The sequence below is a fragment of the Microtus ochrogaster genome, chromosome 10 (assembly GCF_000317375.1).
Source record: "Microtus ochrogaster isolate Prairie Vole_2 chromosome 10, MicOch1.0, whole genome shotgun sequence".
Lineage (NCBI taxonomy): Eukaryota > Metazoa > Chordata > Mammalia > Rodentia > Cricetidae > Microtus > Microtus ochrogaster.
In genome coordinates, this window is record NC_022016.1 from 36710102 (window position 1) to 36734847 (window position 24746).

At 38.9% G+C, this 24746-nt stretch overlaps 1 protein-coding gene across 1 annotated transcript in view; it reads left to right on the forward strand.

Annotated features, from left to right (window-relative positions):
- Positions 1 to 24746, forward strand: part of Otc (ornithine carbamoyltransferase) — an 85375-nt gene that overhangs the window by 11173 nt on the left and 49456 nt on the right. The window contains exons 2-4 of the mRNA XM_005352846.2: positions 8853 to 8991; positions 10691 to 10772; positions 20189 to 20276. Coding sequence (XP_005352903.1) covers positions 8853 to 8991; positions 10691 to 10772; positions 20189 to 20276 — 309 coding nt within the window. The remainder of the gene's footprint in view (positions 1 to 8852; positions 8992 to 10690; positions 10773 to 20188; positions 20277 to 24746) is intronic.

The following is a 24746-nucleotide window of genomic DNA, read 5'->3' on the forward strand; positions in this document are numbered from 1 at the left end:
TTTTCTCCCCGGCAATTTTGTCTACTTCCCATAGCCAAGAGGATAACTATAAGTTTTTCCTTGGGTTCACCTTCTTATTTAGCTTCTTTAGGTTCACCAATTGTAGACTCCGTGGGTTCACCTTCTTATTTAGCTTCTCTAGAATCATGAATTATAGGCTCAATATCCTTTATTTATGGGTAGAATCCACTAATGAGTGAGTATATACCGTATTCATCTTTTTGGGTCTGGGTTATCTCACTCAGGATAGTGTTTTCTATTTCCATCCATTTGCATGCAAAATTCAAGATGTCATTGTTTTTTACCGCTGAGTAGTACTCTAATGCATATATATCCCACATTTTCTTTATCCATTCTTCCATTGTGGGACATCTAGGTTGTTTCGAGGTTCTGGTTATTACAAATAATGCTGCTATGAACATAGTTGAACAAATGCTTTTGTAGTATGATAGGGCATCTCTTGGGTATATTCCCAAGAGTGGTATTGCTTGATCCTGGGGTAGGTTGATCCCGTTTAGAAGTCACAGAACAATAGTGATTTTCCCACTAATTATTAATGTCAGTTTGTATTGTTTCCGATTTAATTGTTATTTATTACCTAACACTACCATGCCAAGGTAGAAAACATTTTGCATGTTTTCTAAAGCAAGCTTTGGAGGCTTTTACACTAAGAGAATTAAAGTGGTCACTGAAGGACAGCTAGGATATAATTTCACAGACCTATCACACCAAAACTAGTCCGGCATAGAGGAACAGAGACTGCAGCAGTGGTTGTGAGGCCAGAGAATGAGGCATATGAATATAAAGTTTGGGTTATGCTACACAAACAAGTTCTGAATGGTCTTTACGGTGCAGTAGTTGTGATTTCTAGGATGGTATTTTCCACATCAACATTTGCAAAGAGACTAGATTTTCTTACTGCAAAACAAAGGCAAAGACACAAGGAGTCTCCGGTCAGGAAAGTGAGTCTGCTAATGGTTGGTACTAGAACAGTCTCTGCACAATGAGAGTGAGGGCAGCATTATCAGCTGATGCTGTGGAAAATCAAGCTTTTGTCCCCCACACTCTATGAGAATAGTTAGCAGCTTCTGCTGTATATAAACTTACAGATTAAAGGGTTTGGGACAAAAGATAGACAGACATGTTTGCCTACCACTTGTACATTAGTACTCACCTTTTCAGTCAGTGGAGAAATATATCAGCATCTTACTATGAATCTCAATGGCAGGACATTGACACTAAGCCTTAAACATGGGATTTAACATATACAAGAATAAATCTTAGGAAGACCTGGAGATCATATACCTCCTCCAACCTGTCTTTATTTTTTAAGAGGGGTAATAAGATCAAGGAGTTAGAAGCTTTGAATCACTCACTAAAAGGCATTGATCCTCCTTTCTGTTTTCTTTCATAAAAATCAGGAAGAAAATTTAAGGTGTTTGAAAAAGAATTTGTCCTTTTCATTTCCAAATCTATTTCATGAAATTCAACCAGAACAATACCTATTTAAAGTCTATGACTATTATTATTTCAATGATTATTATGATGATGATGATGATGATGATACCCACAGAGGCTTGAAGAGAATGCTGGATCCCCTGACAGCTGGAGTTGTCAATGTTTCTGAGGCACCACGTTGGTGCTAGGGATCTAATCCGGCTCTTCTAGAAGCTCAGCCAGCACTCCTGACTGCTGAGCCACCACTGCATCCCTACTCTATGGCTTTCTTCTTGTTTGTTTGTTTGTTTAATGAAACTAGGAATCATGCAAGTGCTCAGGAGTTAGAAAATGTATACCAAAATTCTTCAGAGGATGGTAGGAAGAGCTAGGCAGTTAATCCTTTAAGGACACAGGGTTGGAAACTCAGCTTTTGTGTACTCCAAAAATAACCAGAAGACTGAGCTTGAATGCCAGGCCAAAAGTAAAGCCTTAAAATGAGCCCACGAGTTTATTTTCTTGTTGTTGTTAAGTACGAATCCAACAGCTATAGTGGCATTTTCCATATTCCATGAAACACGGAAGGTGGAGTTTTCCAACAGAATGTTTTATGCTTTAAAACTAATCTTAAAGGATCTTAGCTGGCGTCATCCTTGTGAATTCCTGGGACTTTTCCCTAATGCCAGGTTTCTTTCTAGCACCATAATGACTCCCTCAATCAAAATAGCACATTCCTTGCTCTCCCTCTCCGTCCTTCCCCTATCTCGATCCTCTCTTTCCCTCATGTTTTCCTACCCCTTCCCCTTCTCTTCCCCTTCTACCTTCCCTTCTCCCCCCACCCCCATGCTCCCTATTTTCTCAGGAGACCTTGTCTCTTTCGTCTTCCCATGGAGATTCATGTTCGTTTCTCCTAGGGTTCTCCTTGCTACCTAGCTTCTCTGGGGTTGTGGACTATAGGCTGGTTATCATTTACATTACATCTAATAGCCACTTATGAGTGAGTACATACCCTTGTGTCTTTCTGGGTTTGGGTTACCTCACTCAGGATGTTTTTTTCTAGTTCCCTTCATTTGCATGCAAATTCCAAGATGCTATATTTATTTATTTATTTAATTTATTTATTTAATTTATTTATTTATTATTTATTTTACCACTGAGTCTCCACTGTATAAATGTACCACATTTTATTTATCCATTCTTCAGTTGAAGGGCATCTAGATTGCTTTAAAGTTCTGGCTATTACAAATAATGCTGCTATGAACATAGTTGAGCAAATGTACTTGTAGTATGATTGAGTATCATTTGGGTATATACCTAAGAATGGTAGTGCTGGGTCTTGAGGTAAGTTGATTTCCAACTTTCTGAGAAACTGCCATACTGATTTCCAGAGGGATTGTACAAGTTTGTATTCCCACCAGCAATGGAGGAGTCTTCTCCTTACTCTGCATCCTCTCCAGCATAAGCTGTCATTGGTGTTTTTTATCTTAACCATTCTAACAGGTGTAAGATGGTACCTCAGTCATTTTGATTTGTATTTGCCTGATGACTACATGTAGTCAGGGGCTGATCATTCTTTCCCGGCTGCTCAGACCCAAAATAATTACACTGCTTGGCCAATCACTTAAGCGTATTGCTAGCTAGATCTTATACCTTAAATTAACCCATTTCTATTATTTTATATTTTACCACGAGGCTCGTGGTTTACCAGTAAAGTTCTTGGGCACTTCTGTCTCCTCCAGCAGCTACATGGCATATCACTGACTCTGCTTTCTTTCTCTCAGCATTCAGTTTAGTTTTCCTGCCTAGCTCTACTCTGCCCTATCACAGGTCAAAGTTGTTTCTTTATTCATTAACCAATAAAAGCAACACATATACAGAAGGACTTCCCACATCAACTAAGGCTGTTGAACAATTCTTTAAGTGTATCTCAGCCTGTTGAGAATTTTTTTGTTGAGAATTCTCTGTTTAGATCTGTACCCTATTTTTTAATTGAATTATTTGGTATTTTGATGTCTAGTTTCTTGAGTTCTTTATATATTTTGGAGATCAGTCATCTATCTGATGTGGAGTTGGTAAAGATCTTTTCCCATTCTGTAGGCTGCTGTTTTGTCTTATTGATTGTGTCCTTTGCCTTACAAAAGCTTCTTAGTTTCAGGAGGTCCCATTTATTAATTGTTGCTCTCAGTGTCTGTGCTACTGGTGTTATACTTAGGAAGTGATCTCCTGTGTCTACACATTCAAGGCTACTCCCCACTCTCTCTTCTATGAGGTTTAGTGAGTTTGGATTTATTTTGAGGTCTTTGGTCCATTTGGACTTGAGTTTTACACATGGGAATAGATATGGATCTCATTTCATTCTTCTACATGTTGATATGCACTTATGCCAGCACCATCTGTTGAAGATGCTTTCTTTTTTTCCATTATATAATTTTAGCTTCTTTGTCAAGAATCAGGTGTTCATAGGTACGTGGATTAATATCAGGGTCTTTGATTCTATTTCATTGGACCACTTTTTTGTTTTTATGCCAATACCAAGCTGTTTTCATTACTGTAGCACTATAATAGAGCTTGATGTCAGGAATGGTGATGCCCCCAGAAGTCCCTTTATTGTAGAGGATTGTTTTGGCTATCCTGTTTTTTTTAATATGAAGTTGAGTATTGTTCTTTCGAGGTCTGTGAAGAAAGACCCTAAACTATAGTGGAGAGAGAGCCTGAACTGGCCTTCCCCTGTAATCAAATTAATGACTACCTTATTGTCATCATAGAACTTTCATTCAGCAACTGATGGAAACATTCACAATGAAACACTGGGCTGAGGAGAAGAGAGGGAGGAGTGAGAATATGAACAAAGGGGTAAAGACCATGGTGGGTTCATCCACTGAAACAGCTGATCTGACCTAATGGGAGCTCACCAATTCTGGTCAGACATGGAAGGAAGCAGCATAGGACCAAACTAGGCCCTTGAAATGTGGGTGACAGTTGTATGGCTAGGGCAGACTCTGGGGCCATTGGCAGTGGAACCAGGATTTACTTCCTACTTCTTGAACTGGCTTTTTGGAGCCCATTCTCTTTGGAGGGATACCTTGCTCAGTCCTGATATGGTGTGGCGGGGTCTTGCCTCAACATGCTTTCTGAGACTTTATTGACTCCCCATGAAGAATGGGTGGGACTAGGGAGGGGGAAGATGGAGGGAGCAGGAGGAGGAAAGGGAGTGGGAACTAGGATTGGTATGTAAAACAAAAAAAAAATCCCAGAATAGATAGGGCTATACAGAGAAACACTGTCTCAAAAAGTAAAAATAAAAAAAGGAAAATCAAAGCCAAACACAAAAAATTAAACTTCATAAAACTGTAATGTAAAAAGGCAAATGTTTTTTTTTAAAAAAGGCTGGCTATACATAATGAAATACTACTTAATCTTAAAAAAGAAATTTCTGCTGTTTACAACAACATGGATGAAATTAAAGAATATTCAACCAAATTAAATACATCAAGTGCAGAAAGACAAGAAAAGAAAGAAAGAAATTTTCAAAATTAAAAAAAATAATGTTGGAGGAAGCCTCAGGCCAAATAATAGTAATGTGTTATCATAATAAGCGGAGCCAAAGGAGTTTACCATCTATAATCATATATTACCTTGATTATATTCCAGAAGAAAATAATTTTCAAAACCACCCTAAATGTGAAGAAGTAAAGATTAAACTGCCACACCTCTATTCAAGACAGATTTAGAAATCCTATTTTATAGAGCTCCATAAGAATGCTGCAGTTGACCTTGGAGCTGCATAAATATTAGTCAAAGCCTAACTTTTCAACAATATCAAGCACTTATATATGCTGATGGCAGAGAGATTGAACGCTTAAAAGAAATCCCACACTAGCTCAGAACTGAGAGACAGATAGTTATTTATATAGGAGGAAAACTTACAAATCAGGATTCTCTGCTTGAACCGTGGATGGAGATGGGATCCAAAACAAACTGAAGGAGTAAACGGAAACTAGCAGGGAGGAGAGGAGAGGCAGACTTGGCAGCCTAGTCCAGATATGTAGCGTAAAAGGCCACGCCCCAGTAGGCGGGTAATTATCAGCTGTAAACCTTCCTGCAGCAATATGCCATGTATTTGTCAATATTTAATTTACATTACATTTAATTTAATGTTATCAGAATCAAATGTATAGCCAGATTTATTATGTGAAGTCTAATTTTCTACATAAATATTATGACTTAAAGTTACCCAGTGGATGAATTACTAGCATGGAGATATTGTATACAGTTTTATATATTTTTAGCTAGCACTCCAGTAGAAGGAAGGAAGTAACACTTTGTTCTAGAAGCTTCTTAGCAAAATGTTTTGTATATTTAAAATTTTTAAGTATTTTGTTATTTTTATTCTTTATATTTTACTTTTAATTTTTTATTATGATTTGTTATATGCAATCTGTTACTATGTTAGCTCATATTATAAATAAGTATATATTTATATTCAAAATTCTTTATGAATATCTTTAAATTGTATGTGCATTTGTGTGTACCTGAGTGTATGCATGTGTATCACATAAATGCAGAAGCTTGCAGAAGTAAGAAGAGGACATTAGATTTCCTGGAACTGGAGTAACAAGCATTTTGAGCAACTATATGTGTGCTAGGAACAAAACCAGAGTCATCTACAAGAAGAGTAAACAGTATAACCACTCAGCCATCTCTCTAACCCAAGGTTGAAAGTTAGCTAGAAATTTAAAGATCGCTGTTAGAAAGAAATTCCAATTTGTAGAGTCTATTATTCATATATTTTGTGAAGTTGAAGACAACCTCACATTTCTGAAATAGGTGTATGGACCAAAATTTGGTTCCACACAAAAACTGAAAAAATGAAATTCTTTCTATGTCCAGTAAATACATCATTAGTATTTCATATTAAAACAGTCAACTAAATAGCCAACCTACCCACAACCTCTCAGTCCCAGTGTAATTACTCTTCTTTATCAACTCAAAACTTGGAAACGTACAGTTCCTATCATGTGTTCTGAAAAAGATGTACCCACTTATTGAACTCTAGATGAACAAGTTAACTCTGCTAGAAAGTTATTTGGTGAAATTTGTTCATGCTGTCAGATATGAAGTGGGTTCAACAATTTGAGTGAATTTGTGATGCTCATACCTATGACCATGTCACTACTGCAAAAATGTGTATATAAATCTCAACCAAATATATACCTAAATTCTTTCTTTATGATGGAACCCAAGCATGATCACTTTGTGACAGTTAGCTTGTGCCTAGTAAAAATTAATAGTTATGGTAAATCAATTTCCCTCAGTCTGTCATTTTTCTAATTAGTATTCACCCCCTAGTGTGATAGACATCAATTCTTATTAAATACAGGTAACACTGGGAATAATTAAATAAAGTCTGTCATTTTATACAATGATTACCTCAAATAACAGGAATCAACGCAGTGCAGCAGAATGCTAAAATAGGTGTATTTCTGTCTTGGTTTGTACCCGGGCCAAGCCAGTGCTGACTTTGCTCACACTGAATCAGAGTGAGTAGTCAGAGTCCCCAAAGCAGACTTGCAGACAGACAAGAATCACTTTTATAACATACATTATTGCTAACATATTATAAAATGAGTTACAGAAACCAAGTGAAGGGGTGGAGATTAACAGAGGATTTTTTTTTAAAAAAAATATAGTAGTCCAGCCATCTTGACAGACCTGATCACAGAAGTCAAGATAAGGAAACAGCCTAAATGTTCATTAATAGATGGATGGATTGAGATGTGTGGCATATATGTACACCCTGAAATATCATTCATCCAGTAAATATCCATGAAATTCTGGCATTTGGTACAACACAGACTAACCTAGAATACTATATATGATGTGAAATAAACCATGAATGGGAAAGACATATACCCCAGAATCTTATTTATATGCGGAATGTAAAAAAGTTGAACTCAGCTGGGCAGTGGTGGTGCATGCCTTTAATGCCAACATTTGGAAGGCAGAGGCAGAAGGATGTCTATGAGTTTGAGGCAAGCCTGGTATACAGAGCTAGCTAGTTCTAGGACAGTCAAGGCTACACAGAGAAACCCTGTCTTGAAAATCAGAAAAGGTTGAACACAGAAATTGAGAGTAGAACAGTGGTTAATGAGGGATGAGAGTTGTTAATCAAAGGGGACAAAATTAGGCAGGAAGAATATAAGTTCTAGAACACACACATGCGGGGTGGGGGTAGAGATTAAAGAGGTAATTATTGGTTCACTGTCTTGATGGCAGAATAAAAGAGAACTCTATAATAAAATGGACCTTACACTTGTCAGGTCAAGCAATATGGAGTGCTTCCCTTGAGACAGGCTGGAATAAGAAAAAGAACTGGTAGCATGACATTGTTTCTGATCATGACTAGAGATGTCCTGGAGAGGCATAAAGATCTCATTGGGGTGGCAGCGGCTGATAAATATAAACCATTAATACCTGAGGAAATGCTTTTATTTATATCCAAAACTGTTCTGAGAGTCTCTCTAGAGGACTCCCATAAATATAACACAAACAGTTGCCCTCAAACTCCTATGCCAATACTAGAAAACTAGAACACAACTGATTTGCTCTCCTGTTGACCTCACCTTGAGGGACTGAAGGCAATGAAACGGAGCAACCAGGTCCTGGCTTGTCTTCTGCCAATAAAGGAGACCAATCTGAATCAGACATGAGCTGAAGGTAAAAGATGTCAACTTGCAACTGATTTCCCAAACTTAAAAAAAAATGCTTATCATTGTTATATTATTATTGTTTATTAGTTTACTATCATTCTTCTGGTGCAAAAATAACCAGAGAACTTCAAAAATTCTTTCTGCATGGTACTCAAAATAGCTATGTTTTCACCTACGGACAAAAGGAATACAAGTCTTCACTCGTGTATGAAAGGAGTAGGGGTAAACAACGCAGTTTTCTGTTGTGCATTATAAATTCTTGCTTGCAAGAAGAGTAGGTAAGTTTTACCTGGTGCATCTTATGCGGAACACTGCTTCACATAGCCTAAATAATTTCATGTTCACAATGGCGTCATAGAATTATTACACTCATTGTGTTGGTGATGAACAGCTGCAGAGAGAGGTTGGGTAACTTGCCTCAAGTTGTATGATTTAGTAAGTGCCAAAGCTGCCCACTCAGCTAATCCAAGCATGTCAGAATTCAATTTCTTTCCACAAATTCTTCTTTTCTCTCAAACATAACAATTACTGGATATGAAAAAATTGAAACCACAGCCATATCAGTTTTATTAACAGTTTGCGAGAGACATGCTATACCATGTGATTTACTATGTTTGACTTTCAAGAATAGGCCAGTGGATCACCCCACAGCATTGTTGTCTTGAATACATGTTATCCTATTCTGATTTTTCCCTTCTTTTCTAGGTGTGGGAAGCCGCTACAGAACCAAGTTCAGCTGAAAGGCCGTGACCTCCTGACCCTGAAGAACTTCACTGGAGAGGAGATTCAGTACATGTTATGGCTCTCTGCAGATCTGAAATTCCGGATAAAGAACAAAGGAGAAGTATGTGACATTTCTTTCTTCTTTTCCATTACAAACCAATAGCCCTTTTGGAAGCTGCTTTCCTAAGGCAGAGGGAAACAAAATGCATTAAAATTCCTGAACGTTAGCTGAGTAATGAAACTTCAGGCAAGGTAATTGATTAGCACTGAGTGTAGAGGCATGTAAATAAGCATGAAAAGCAGTTATTCTAGGACAAGTCCTTGTGCTTTTTTCCCAGAAGAACGCTGAAATTCATTAGTAACTGGATCTGAAACTGAGATATCATTTGTCTAGAAAGATTTTGTTCTTATACGTCCCTTTTCTCTCTTGTGTTTTCTATCAGTTAAAACTTAAAGATGATGTATTGGTTTTTAAAAATACGTTTCTGTTCTGGAAATATCGCAGATATGTCATCATTATGATAATATTCACATTGATGAAATTATGTTTTTAAAAGCATTTCAATTATAAAGGAACAAGCAATGCTAGCCAAATCGGGGAAGGAATGGAATGTGGTGCTCAACTATGGGCATTGGTCTGCATTCTGAGCAATTTCTCTTTCAAAATGCTAAATGAGTGGCTTCAGCTAGAGGGCTTGGTTAATTTGAAAGCATATTTGTGTTATGAATTTGTACAAAAGCTGCTTGTTTGTTTCTGAGACTGGGTCTTACTCTATACCTTTGACTGACCTGGAACTCACTCTGTAGACCAGACTGACCTCAAACTCACAGAGATCCCCTGCCTCTGCCTCCCCAGTGCTGGGGTGTGTCACTTTGCCAGGCTCAAAGGCATTTAAAAAATATTTTGTTTCAGGCTGAAGAAAATTGATATGACTTTGGCTTTCTTATCTAGCTGGCTAGCTCTCCAAGCTCCGAAGAGGCTAGGTGATGCTCCAGCGTCTATGTGTTGATGCTCTTGTAGAAGACTTGAAACAGGGGAAAGGTCTGCTTAGGGTGCAGACCTTTGCCTTTTTATGCTTTGCTGACTGAAGACCAAAAGACCAGAGCGCATTTTAACAGGAAGTCTAATAACACAAGAGGAAGGAGAAAGAGCTCCACCCAGTACTCAAGCTCCCCGAGTGTTTTCAAATGACTTCCAGGAACAAAGCCTGTATGTTCTCTCATGAGGGAGACTGATGAATATGAAGTCTGAAAAACTGAGCTTCATCAGTGTCCTAAGTAGGACTCTTAGTGTCCCATGTTGTGAGAAAGTAGGATCTTACTAGTTGAGAAAGTCACTCCGAATTCAGTATCTTCAGCATCTCTGGAATTGAAAGGGATTGGGATAGAGTTCAGTAAGATGATGGCTGGAGTGTGGAATATTCTGCTTTGGATAAGCTCCCAAATTGAGCCCACTAATCAGCAATAATATAAGCCAGGCAGAGCAACATTCATCTGTAACCCTAGGCCTTTAAGGATGGAAATAAGATGATGGGGAGTTCAAAGCCTACCTCTGCTACATAGCAAGTTCAAGGTTAGTCTGGACTGCACGAGAAACCTGTATCCAAAAATAGTCTTAATTCCTAATTTCATGTTAATAATCTGTGTGTATTGAATGTGAAACAACTTTAAATTCAGTTTTTAAACAATATTGTGTCCATTTACTCTGAAGTAGTAGTTATTTGACCTGTGTTTTTATTAGTATTTTGAAATACAATCCTTGATATTAGATAGGAAGTATACCTTGCATTTTAATTGTAATTTTTGTCCTTGGTTTTCAGTATTTGCCTTTACTGCAAGGGAAATCCTTGGGAATGATTTTTGAGAAAAGAAGTACTCGAACAAGACTGTCCACAGAAACAGGTGAGTCCACTGGAAAACTCACACTTGGCTGGAAGAGCCGGCCAGAGGATGGGCACGAGGAAGGCTGCCATCACTGGGGAGTTTGTTGTGTCTCTTTAGCAACCACAGAGAGCAGCTGTCTCACTGGGGCAGCAGTGCAGGGGTGTCCTTCAATTCTTGTAAAAGCTACAGGCAGAAAGACCAGCCTCATCTGTAGGACGGCTGTGAAAAGCTGACTAGCCACTTTAGATTTTGCTTCCTGTGTATGGCGAAATGTAAGTGGACACTAACCCTGAGGCCCAAAACTCAGCTGAGAAATGGGTCTTTTTACTCATGAATGTTTTCTTCTGTGCAATTCTATTAGACGATGGGAACTTAACCTCTTCTGCATTCAGCAGTCCTTATTTGTCTCAGGGTTTATTTTATGGATATCGGGTCTCCTTTCCCTGTCTCCAGTTATACTAAGCCCTGGTGGATATTTGAATGTCTAGAAAGCTAGGGATTAGCTAGTGTGCTTGGTCATCAGGGCATTGCCATCTGATGTTTACACGGGAGCCTCCTGGGACTTTATATCTCTATTGGCTCTGCATTTTGCTACAAGGTTTGTCTCACTCTGATTCCAAGACTTTAAGATTCTCTTGTCTTAGCTCTTGATGGTACTCCACACTTCACTGGAACAGAGATACCCTAAGGCCACCTTTACCTAATTGTTCCTTTCTCAAAGACAGTGCAAAGGAACCCTAGAATATTTCCTGCCTCTCAGTGCTCTGTCTTAAGGGCAGAACACAGATGTTCTCAGCACCAGAGTTCCTCAAACGCATGTGAGAATTTCATGTTCCCACTCCTTGGAAGTTGGTCGCGGGAGCACATAGCATGTACAGTGACTAAGGTCTACCTCTTTCTATCGCTGTTACCTCTTCTCGCGAGCTCTCCTTGTTCCCCTCCCAGGTTCCTGTGTTAGCGGTCACGTGAGGAAAAGACTAGCTAGAAGCAAACCTGCTCTCACTTCCAAATCTAGTACTACAGTCTGTGTCTAAAGCTGTTATCTCCACAATGGGTTTCAAAAAGTTTATTTTGAAACTTATGAGCCACACATTACCTCTTCTCTTTTTCTCTGCATTTCTTCCCTATCAGACCTCCCTGCAATGGTGTGATCCAAATGAGCAATCAGGGCTGAGGAGGAAGTACCACATAAACATTGCCCGACTCTTCAGTTCTCACAAGCTTCCATGTGAGCTACTACGCTATCACATGTGATAGATGGAGTGGCCTCATAGTGATCAATAATGAAGTTCACCAAATAGATAGCCCACCCAAAAGAATTTCACAAGGATTAAGTGACCTCTAACTTCATTCAGTAAAAATCGCACCAAGGTTCGGACCTCAAGACCACATTTCTTATGAAAATACTTCCCTTGCCCCTTGAGAGAAGGAAACGGGAAGAGGGAAATCTGTAAGATGTCACCTAATCTTAGAAGTCCCTGGAAGGAAACAGATGGCTCCTTTTTTTAAAAATTTAAATCTGGCTCCTGTAAGACATTTCTTTGGCATTTGAGCAATTGTGGGGAGAAATGAATAAACGTGCCAGTCATTCTCAAACTCTGTTTCCTCCTAACACTGATTTTCTAGGAATCTGGCAGAATTTTATCTTTTTAAAAATTTAACCATTAGTATTTCAAGAGTCCTTTTGGTGACTTAAAGAATTATTATATAAAAACTGTTCAGTTTTTAATTTCTTAAGTGATTATGTTTTGGTGGTTCTGCAATTTTCTCTGTTTAAATATTATACTTGATATTGAAATATCCCTGAATAGTTTCCTCCATAATGCTGTATTAAAGCTATCAGTAATGGTAAGAGTGAGGCTGTCGCAGAGTTTGGATAATGACTCCGACAGTGCTCCCTATTAATTATATGGATCACTACACTTCGCCGTCATGACGACGCGATGAAAGTAAGATAGAAAAGCGCAGGTTGATCTAGGTGCAGGAAATGCCCAAGTTCACATAGCTAACATATGGCAGACATGTGATTGGATGCGATTGTTAAGTTTACCTTTTTAAGAATCTAGTTTAATTGAAGCCTGAGCTGCTCACATTTTATTCTAGTGAAATTGTTTCCACAAATGGCACGAAGCACTTTGTTCGACTACAACTGTCTCTAAAGAAGTGCTCTGAAACCTGCACAACATTGCAAACTCTATCAACCAATGCACGAGGACAGGAATATTTGGCCTTTAAAATGTATGGTTCACAGGGTATTTGTTATTATCCTCAGTAAATCCCTATGGGTCTAATTGCTGCCAACCAAACTCAGGAACAGACAAATTAGAGTAAGAAGCTGCCTTAAATGCTTACAGAAATGACAAAGCCATGGCCAAACCAGTTCTACTGAGTGCATCACTGGGGAATAGAGACCAGGATCTTGTTTGAGGTATTTGTCACAGCACTGCATCCCCACCTCTGTATATGTATATCATTTCCCAACACATACAGCATCCTTGCTATTTAGAATTAAAATGGCTTGTATCTCATTGTCAGTTGCTGCCACAGAATTGTGCCATTCCCCAGGATGAGGCAATTCTTATAGTATCGTCCTTAAGGGTTCCATCTTACGACTGAGATTTGGGGATTCAGCAATGTTTCTACTTATTTCAGGAAATAGGACACAATTATCCACACATATTAATTGTTCATGAAACATGTATATTAAGTCTAGCACACTTTCAGAGAAGTGTATAGATCACTAAGTATATGACAATTCAATGGATTTTTACAGTAAATGCATAATTATAACTGATACCCAAGAGAGCAGAATGCTAACAGGACTCAGAAGCCCTTTGCATCAACCCTGTTTTTCCTTCAAGCAGTTACTCATCCATGAAAAGGCAACCATTATCTAGGCTTCTACTACCACAAACTAGCTGTGCCTGCTTTCAACCTTAGTCTTAAAGGAACCATTCAGCATGTGCTCTTTTGTGTCTGGCTTCTTTGCTCCGCATTATGTTTGTAAGACAATGTCCATGTCTTTGTGTGTAGCTTTAGACCATTCATTCTGCATCTCTCAGTGTATGGCTGCTTGGCAAACCAGGCAATTCTCCTGTGTATCTACTGGCAATTGTATTCTTTTATTGCAAATTAATTGAGTTGATAGACAGATACATATTTTTAAATCCTAGTAAATGCAGTAGCCGAGAGAAAGACACACAGGGAATTGCAAGTGGTGCTTCTTCCCATTATTTAACACGAGCATGTCACGTCAAGGTGAAATTGAAGTTGGTTCTGTAGCAGCTGTTTCAAATTCATCATCTTTACAAAGGTACCGATACGAAGATTGGGATTCTAGTCTGAAGCAGGGCACGGAGAGGTTAATGACTGCCTCACGTCTACCAGACAGAGGCATCAAATCCCTCCTATTTGTACTGGTTGGATTCTACTTACACCCTTTGCTCCAAAGCCCTCAGGGAAATGTAAAGAAAACAAAGAGAAACATAAGATTCACTTTATTTTCTCAAACGGAAATTGAGAAATTAACAGGAGAAAAAAACATGGAATGAAAATATCTGGTATGAAAACAGGAATAAATATAAGAGGTAAAAAGATGCATCTTAAAGAAAGGTGAGGGAGCGTGGAGACTCACCCTTCTGTCCTCTCCTCTGCCATGGCCGCTCTTCGTGCTTTTCAAATTCTCTAACTCCCTTTGAATACCGCATCACCACCCAGGCCTGATAAATTAGCAAATAGTCGACTTGCACCTTTGGATTGGGGTCTGAGTTTCTTTTTGACCAGTGAAAAAGAGAAACCCCTCCTCAGAAGCAGTATCTGACCCTGCTAGTTTTGTGTCAAGCCTGACACAAGCTAGAGTCATTTGGGAAAGGGATTCTCAGTTGAGAAAATACCTACATAAGATTTCCTGTAGTCAAGTCTGTAAGGCATTTTCTTGATTAATGACTGATGGGGAGGGTCCACCCCAAAGAGAGTGGTGCCACCCCTAGGCTGGTGGTCCTGGGTGCTATACGAAAGCAGGCCGATCATATCATGGAGAGAAAGCCAGCATGAAGTGTCCCCTCTTCCTCTCCGCATCAGCTACTGCCTTCAGGTTTCTTCCTCTGTTTGAGTTTCTGCCCTGACTTCATCAGCAATGAAGTGTGACTTTATCGCTGACCTCCGGAGTTGACTTCACAGATACTGCTGGTTTAAATGTTATAGTTTTGTGCGCTCCTCATGGAAGAGGAACCATGAGAAACACACAGAACCACACAGACCAGAACAGCTATCCCAAGTGGGCTGCAAGCTGCAGACACAGGACTGAAATACATGTTTATGCTGCATGCTGCTGTTGGTACATGAAGACACAGCTTTTGCCGCAGAGTAAGAGAGTTTATTCTGAAGGCAGATATGAGTGGCCATGTAATAGTCTCATAGCAACGGAGCAAAGAAAGTTATGAGCCCTTTCAAATACGCTGATGGGTACCTCAGCTACAGCCATGGGAAAGCCTCTACTGTAGGCCTTGCATGCTGTTTTATGACATTCTTAATCTTTGTGTAGGTGGAATTGAGGTGTCTGTTACACAATTCCAGAAGGGTTTACCTGGTACTCACCAAGATGTTAGCTTGCAAAGAGAAGTGGGCAATAAGTGCTCTTTAAAAAGCGAAGACAGCAGAAGATAAATTATCAATGGGCTCTGGGCCTGCAATGTTCCCACTGCCCACAATTCTAATTCATCGATCAGCCTTGTAGAATGTTAATACAGATGTCACTTCTTTGGGGGCACTTCCGGGCACACTGCTGAGATGGCGAGTTCCTTACATAGCGATGTGATCGTTGCTAATTAATTGGGTGTTAATTGCTGGTACATTGACTCAGGTTCCTTAATCAGAGTCAATCTGTCCAGAGTCTTCCTCCCACCTTAGTGACTGGTCCAAAGATGATCCAATCATACAGTGCAGAGGACACAGGAAGATGAGCCAGCTTTGCCTTGGAGCTGTTCCTGTACATGTGAGACTCCAGTGAGAGATCAATGGACTCAATAAGCCTGAGGAAATAATCCGAAATCCTGTGTACCTCTGAGGGTCTCTGGTATGAACTTAATAAAAGGTTGAAATTGAGAAAAAAAACAACGAAGTTTCTAATCTTTCCATCAACACTACGGCGGTTTGGGAAATGGGTCCTCTCTTCAGAGTCAATGTCTTTCCTTCCTTCACTCATAGATTCAACAAGCATTCCTGATACACTTACTATTTGGCAGTCTTTATAGGAAATGTTCGTGACTCACTCAACAGTACACAAAGGATAGGGAATCCCCTTCTCTCATGGCACTTACTTTCTAATGGGTTCAGATACAACAAACAATAGACATAATCAATAAGCGAATAAAAGAGCATGGTGAATGGCAATGCACACTCAGCACAGAGAATGGCTCTAATGACAAAGCAGAAAGCTTTGCACCATTACTGGAACCTGTGCTTTTAGCCAGAATGAAATAGGCTACCTGAGAGTTTGGGGGAAAGGTAGACATACTCTAAGTTGCATTTTATAAGGTTACACTGACTACTCTGTTGAAAATGGACTGTGGGTGTGAGGGGTATGGAAACTATACAAAAGCAGTAAACTATGTCAGTGTGGGGGGAGCCGTAGAGAGAGGAAGTCTAGCCCCAGTGTGGTAGTAATGAGAAAGACAGGAGGGATGAATTCTAAATATGTTTTGAAAGGAGATCCAAAGAGATTAAATTTACTTGGCAAAAGATGGGTGTCAAGGACGACTTCAAGATTTCTGCCTAGGAATTATGAAAGTTGCAGGTGGAACAGGTCAAAGGCAAATGACCAGACATTCATTGTTGCTTGTGTTGAGTTTGAGATGTCTGTTAGACATACAAAGAAAGATGTTGAAAAGCGCTTGTATATGAGTCTGGAGTTTAAGAGAAAGACCTGGAAAGAGGTGTTCATCAGCATAGAGAGAGTATTTGAAGCCAGAGAGCTTGTTACAGTGAAGTTAGATTGAAAGAAGAGGACCACGAACTAACCCTGGAAGGCTCCAATGTTTAGCAGTCAAGGAAAATAGTAGAAACCAGAAATCAAGACCAAGAAGGAATAATTGACAAACTGGATTTAAAAGCAGGAAGGTGTGGTATCTTGGAGTTTATATAAAGGATGGTTATTAGGGAGAGAAGAAAGGGGCAAAAAGATGGAACAACGTGGAGGTCATATTGATGTTGATGGGAGGAGTCTTGCTGCAGTGATGGCTAGCAAAGCCTCTCTTCGAGGGAGTGAGGGAGGGAGAGAAGAAGGGAGGGAGGAAGGTAGGGATAGATAGATAGATAGATAGATAGATAGATAGATAGATAGATAGACTGATTAGAGGGGAGCAAAGAATTAAAGTGATACTCAAAAGTGAATATAGTGCCAAGAAAAATGTTTTGTTAATGATTGAGCATAGTTCTTGATGACTATGACATAAAGAGATAAAGCATTGATTATGTTTGTGAACAGTTAAAGGGGTTGACTTCTAGTGTATGAATGGGAGCGTGGGACAAAGATGGCATATGAGTTGTTAAGCATTTGAGTAAAGATCTAAAGAATATGGGTGAATTGGGCATGTTAAGACAGTAGAAAGAGACATGGAAACATGAGAGATAAGAAGTTCACCTATGCTTAATGGGAAATAAAGTAGAATATATGGACACAGATGTAGGTAAGTAGAGTGTTAAAGGAACCTGGAAGTCCTCTGCTAGCTGTAATGTGCTCATTGAGGTAGGAAATAGGCCCAGCAGTTTAATGCTGCTGCTACCTTCAAGATATTCATAGATTGATCATGCAACCACTTTCTTACTACTTCAGGGACTGCCATTCTGGTCTGAGTTCTGAACATTCATCCAAATTTTACAAATGTCTCTCCTTATTGGCCTCCTTGATTCTGCCCCATTATGTATATATTTCATTAAAACCAAAGTCTAATTATCTTACTCATCTGCTCCAGCCTTCGATAGATTTTCATTTTTCTCAGACAAAATGCAGTTCTTGCTTCTTATTCCTACCTTCCTTTTCCAGCCTCCCTTCTTCTCCTCTTCACACACACTGTGTTTTCCACACCCACCTTCTTGCTAGCTCCTGAATCCACCAGTTGTGACCCTTACACAAGAAAATAACTAGTCTTCTGCCCATCTGATAGGTTTCTCATGGTCCACACTATCACATTCCTCAACCTTCACTCAAACAGCTCTTCAATGACCATGACATTTAAAATGGCAAGTCCTGTTTTACATTTTCTGTTATCCTTTGTTACTCAAATTTTATAACACTTACCAGTGTCTAATATCTAATAGATATGAGGCTACTCACTTGCTTTATAATCAGTATTTCACCACTAGAATACAAGTTACAAAACAGCAAAGAATTATGTTTTATAGACTTCATAAACAGTTCTATTAAACTGTTTCTTAGTGGAAAATCAAAGAGAAAGGTGTATAAAATGCCAGTAAGTGCTCTTGATTTGTATTGTAAGATTCAAGACATGCTGGCTTCTAGTAAAATGGTAGACATTGTAACATAAGTAATTATTCTAGCTTTTGATGCTTATTTTTATGATAGAAGTTTTCAAGTAAATACAAAGTAGAAAGATTAGCATAAAAACACATAATACCCCTTATATCAACCTAACAATTGTTAGTATATTATCTTCCTTAGTTTGTCTGTTTGTTCTCATTGTTAAAGTATTTTTAATATAAATTAAAACTATGACATTTTATCCCCCACACCCTCCTTTACATTATTTAAAATACAGAATATTTTCATCAATAGCTGCAATGTGGTTAACAAAATGATTCCTTAATAACATTCAACAACAGTCTGTCTTGGTCTGGGTTTCTATAGATGTATATAAATACTATGTTCAACAACATCTTGGGGAGGAAATGACTTGTATTAGTTAGAACTCTCGGGTCACAGTTCATCATGAAGGGAATTCAAGACAAACACTCAAGGCAAAAACCTGGAGGCAGGAACTGAAGCAGAGGTCATAGAGAGAAATACTGCACACTGGCTTGCTCCTATGACTTGCTCAGCCTACTTTCTGATAGAACCCAGGACCTCCTGGCCAGGGATTGCACCACCCACAATAGGTTGGGACCGCTCCTATCCATCACTAATCAAGAAAATGCCCTACTGGCCTGTCTACACCCCAATCTTATGGAGGCATTTTCTCAACTGAAGTTCCTTCTTCCCAGATGACTGGGACTTGTGTCAAGTTGACAAAAACGTATCTAGCCAGGACATAGTCCATACTGAAATATTCTTCAAATTATGCCTATACATCAGTAAAGAGTTTCAGGAAATTTTGAATCCAACTCCCATTTGTAGGACCAGAATTCCTCACCCAGTTCCCTGGGTGATTGATGATTTCCTCCTTACAAAGTAAATCCCCTAAACAGATGCAATTAGCAAACTGTGACAGTTATATGTTTTCCAGGACACAAATTTGACCCATCACAATATAAAGTATGTTTGCAAAATACAAGAGTTATCTTGAGATTATGCTCAACAGAATGTGTTAGGTGAACAGGGCGAGTTAGACTCCTGTGCTCCAGCACCTGTAATGTTCTAAGCACACATATGGTGGAAGGCAGTGAGGGCCATGTCCCACTTGGTACTTAGCTTTGTCTTCATTAGAAGATGATGACCAGTAACCCTTTATTTCTTAGTAGCTTTAAACTACCACCTCGGTGCTTGCTTTATATTTTTTAAACTTATAGTAAAATTTACATATAGAAAATGGCCAATATTAAATGTGCAATTCAGTGTTGACAAATGCACATGTTCTGTGTAACCTATCAACTCCGTGAAGATGTAGAATATTTCAGTTAACACAGAAAAACGCTGCAGTACACCTTTCCAGACAATCACACATAGCCCAGCTACAGCAACAGCTATCTTCATTTCTTCTACTCCAGATATTTACTCCTAGACATTTCCCTACACTAAATATTTACTCTTTCATTTAGCATAATGTTTCTGAAGGTTCATTCCTTTTTTATTGCTGATTAATACCCCGTTGTCACCCAAGACATCCTATATAACTCAAGTTTATTTCTTTGTCATCCTAGAAGATTATCTTTCTATATTGGAAGAATTAAAAAGTAGGCACAGTTCCCCCAAAGGGAGCAATGTCCCATTATTTCCAATTCCTCAATAAAAAAAGGGGGGGATAAGCATGAATTCAAAAAAGGTGAGTGGTTTTACATATTCATATTTTTGCATATTTTTCATATTCATCCCTAGATTTATCACTTTGTTATGCTTGGAAATTCCCAACAGAATGGTTGAAGAGCTTTAAGGTGTAGACTTTGCTATTGAGATGGTACTAGTACCAATGCCTCATGATTTTGTTTTGCACTTTAGTTATTTTTTTTTAAAAAAAATAACCTTTCTTTTTTTTCCATTGTAGGCTTTGCTCTACTGGGAGGACACCCTTGTTTTCTTACCACCCAAGACATTCATCTGGGTGTGAATGAAAGTCTTACGGACACAGCTCGGTTTGTAAATTTTTTTTCTTTCCAAATGTTACTTCAGACTCTGATGGATTCATGTAAAAGAGAAGATGACGATTCTCCTTCAATAATGGTTTCCCCCTCTCAGTGTCCTTTGTCCCATTCCCATTTACTGGACTCTTTGCCTAATGTTTGGAATGCCTCTCTTTCATCCTATAGCCCCTTTCGATGAGAGTCTTAGTTTGCTTCCATTGCTATGATATACACCAAGGTAAAAGCGGTTTGGGGAGGAAAAGGGCTTATTTCATCTTCAGGCCCATTATACAGGAAGCCAGGACAAGAACTCAAGACAGAAACCTAGAGGTAGGAACTAATGCAGAGGCCATCCATGTTCAAGCACTGCTTCCTTGCTTACTCTTCCTGGCTTGCTCAGCCTGCTTTTTTATACCATCCAGAATTACCTGCCCTGGGGTGGCATCACTCCCAGTGAGCTGTGCCCTCCTCTATTGATTGGCAATCAAGAAAATGTCCCAATGGCAATCTGATGGAGACACTTCCTCAACTGAGGTTCCTCTTCTTATTCAACACTAGTTTGTATCAAGTTGAATAGACACAAAAATCTAACAAGGAGAATGGTTTAAGTCTTTTCCTTAGCAATTTATTTTTGTGTGCATGGATGATCTACCTTCATGCATTTCTGTGCACAATGTAAATGCCTGGTGCCCTCTGAGGCTAGAAGAAGGCATTGACTACTTCAGGATGGGCTTTACAGAGGGCTGTGAGCCATCATGTGGGTGCTGGGAATTGAATCTAGATCTTCTGTAACAACACCCATTGCAAATAACCACTGAGCAATCTCTCCATCTCTCCTTAGCAATTTCACAGAGGTGTATTAAAAAATTCCAAATTTAAAAATGATCAAGATGACTCTTACATTTAACAATCAAGGAAGTGTGAGTCTAAGAAAACTGCCATGTTCAGTGGTTCATAGCTCATCTGTACCAATAATACAAATAGCTAACATTTATTAATCACTATATGAGCAAGTATTATTCTAAAGCATCTACCCTAGTAAGAGCCTGAGCAGATTAACACACAAAAGTGAAATGATATAATCAGAAACCTACATACTAGCTGTGATAGCACAGAGTCTCAAATGCCAAGGTATTAATATAGTACAGATATTCTTAATTGGTAAAAGAAAATGACAGGCCATTGAAATACATGCTCACTTAGAAATTCTGACACAGAACGGCTCCCTCATAAGTAGTCTCCAAGGTCACCATAGCTGTCAACCTCCAGTCAAATCCTAGGAGAAGAGAGCATGAAAAAGCTATATTCACTTCAAAGCTATCTTCCAGAGAAGTACCACAGTCAATGGCAGCAACACTACACTGGCAAGTCCTAGCAGCTCACACTCAGCGAGAAGAAAGTTGAGCTCACTATATAATATTGAAACATTTGAACATCGGTCTTTTGACTTCCTGTGTAAGGATCTTATGATTGTCCATTTTTAGCTCATAAATACACAGTAAATACCTTTGTTGAATGTTTTATGGCAATAGAGAAGACTAATTTCCCCCAAAACATCTCATGACAAAAAGCAATTCTTTCCAAATAATGTCTGCTCTTTATTCCAGCTCCTCTAGTATATGCTAGAGAATTTGCCTTAGTTGACTTCCTAAGGAGATTTCAAGAACTCTTCTTCAAGCCTTTTATGTTTGAAGATGTTGTGTTATTTCATATAAAGCAATGGGAGTACTACGAGGTGATGCCATTGTCTTTTGGATAGTAGGGACACAAAGAATAAATGAACATGACATTTTTAGGATATTTTTCCAAGTATGCTGCTACTTACAGAGATTATATTCCCCAGTGATTCTTATTACAACAAAGTAAAGCAATTTAATTCATAAGCAAGTAACAAAAGCAAGTGAAAGAAAAAGACAGGACTGCACCTAGGAGAGACATTTTGAGGGGGGACCTCTAGAAAGCACCCCGTGAGCAGGAGTGAATAAGGCAGTGTGAACTAATGGTTGCAGAAGTACCCAGCTGAGGGAATAGCTGAGCATCCAAGAAAAGGTAAAGCAGTGCATTCTGGCAGCTAGAACAATGTTAGGGCCCAGAAATCAGCGGACTGTTAGGAGACTCAAAGCAGGAGACAAACATCTAACCGTAGCTGATTGCTGGGGCCGAATATAAACATGTACCTTTCTTTGACTTCTCTCCGAGCAATTCCCCCTGTGGGTCCTTAGAGAAGCTCTACACATTTCCAGAGCCAAACCATCTAGTCACAAGCTCCAGTGTAACTGTGACCTTTTGAATTCATCCAATTACTTCTAGTGTATATATGGTAGAATAAGGATAAAATTGGATCCATAGAATTCTTTCTGATCATTAAACCCAACCTAAAAGGTTAAATAAAAATAATAGTTACTTCTTAAAGGATTTTTACCACAGACTTCTTCTGTTATCATTGTAAAATGTTTGCAAAGTCAGCATTATTGGCTCAGTTTTATAATCAAAGAAGCCATGAAACACAGAAGTAATGAAACTTAGATGCTTAGTCTGGGTTTCCATGCTTTTATTACCTACTCTTGCTGCTTCTATTTCATGGAAAAAATAAGTTGTAGACAATATTGACTTGTGGGAGCTCTCCAAGGCCATCATGCTGAGGTTTGCTGAGTCATTGTATTAACCCTTATAGAACTCTACACAGTCATACTCATGGTTCTGATTTGTTATAACATAAGATACCAAATACAATGAAAAAGACATATGAAGTAGAGTTCAGAAGACACCAGGTACTACCTTCCAAAACTCTTCTGGTGGGGCTGCACAGGATAGACTTAATACATGTGACACAGTATGTGAAATATTGGCAAGAAAAGAGGCCCACAGTAGACCCAGCTCACAGTTTTTGCTGAAGACTGTTCACATTAGCACATTCCAACCAAATTCTTGCCCCCTGCCAACATAAAGTGTGTGTTTATTTCAAGCCATATTGTTTATGAAAACATTTTAGGCACAGTGTTATCAGTTCTGGGGAATAGTGGAAACTCCCCCAAATGAAGTTACCAGATGTTATTCCAAGAGCCAGCCTTAAATTCGGGTCTTTTAAAGGGTAACAGTCAGGCCTGCTTTGTTAATTCAAACCATTGTGTCCTCTATAAGATGGGGTTCTGATCCTGAAGATCCATTTGTTTTTTTAGTTTTTAAAAGATGTTGTTGTCTGCTTTATTTATGTGTGTTTACCAGTGTGTGTGTGTGTGTGTGTGTGTGTGTGTGTGTGTGACAGCATATATTTGTGCATGTGGAGATCAGGGAACAACTTATGGGAGTTGGTTCTTTTCCTTCCGTAATGTAGATTCTGAAGACTGAAATCAGGTCACATTTTTTATCAAATGCATGTAATGTATAACATATAAAGAAATGGTTCCCTAAACAGAAATGTGTCCCAATGTAAATATCTGTACATATGTGGACAGTTATAAAGTAATTTGGATTACTGTAGAAATGGAAGATAAGGAGATTAATGACCGGGTTTTTTAAAGCTAGTTTGGGAATTGGTAAGTTTGTTAAAACGTAAAATTCTGTCCCCACACTTAGAGGTTTGTTCCCCAGTTAAGTTTAAGATGGTTTGTATGACTCTAATGATGATATAAGAGCAATTGGAATCCCTTTGGGAGACCTTGAGGGCTGGGGAGAAGGCTTGTTCAGCAAAGTACCTGCTGTGCAAGCAGAGCGACCCAAGCTTTGATCCCCAGCATCCACAGTAAAGCAAGGTACACTTTAACCCCGGTGCTGGTGGGAAATGAAGACAGGGGATCCTTGTAGCTCATTAGCCAACCAACAAGCCTAGCTGAATCAATGAGCTTCAGGTTCAGTGAGATAACCTATATTAAATAAATATGGTGGAGAGCAAGTGGGTAAGACACTAATGTCACAATGTAAACTTCTGGCCTCCACACATGTGTGCGAATATACACACATGAAAATGTGCATGCACCACATATAAAAGGGAGACTTGGGAAGCTGTGCAGAAAATCCAGACTGTTACACAGTGATCTATTAATGAAGTCATGGTAAATAAAGGGATAAATAATAAGAGATCCACATGGCTTCATGACAACTGATTCTAAATGGTGAAAAGTAATAGTGGCTAAATTATTCCAGATTTGTTGTTAATTGTGTGTGTGTGTGTGTGTGTGTGTGTGTGTGTGTTTCTGATCTTGGGAGAAGGAATACGCTGCATTAAAGGTTGAACCTCCAAGTACATACTTCTCTATGCCAGTGGAGATAAGCACCTTAGGTGACACTGAGAGCTGTAGACGTATGTATCAGCTCAGTGGTTTTTTTTTTTACATTAAAATCTTATGTTGAAGTTTATTGTATATGTCCAGAGAGAAGAATTCCCTTATAAATTGCAGACTATGATATTTTTTTTTATTAAGAAAGAAAAAAAATTTTCTGCCTCCTCCCAGCCTCCCACTCCTCCCACTCTCCCCCCTCCCA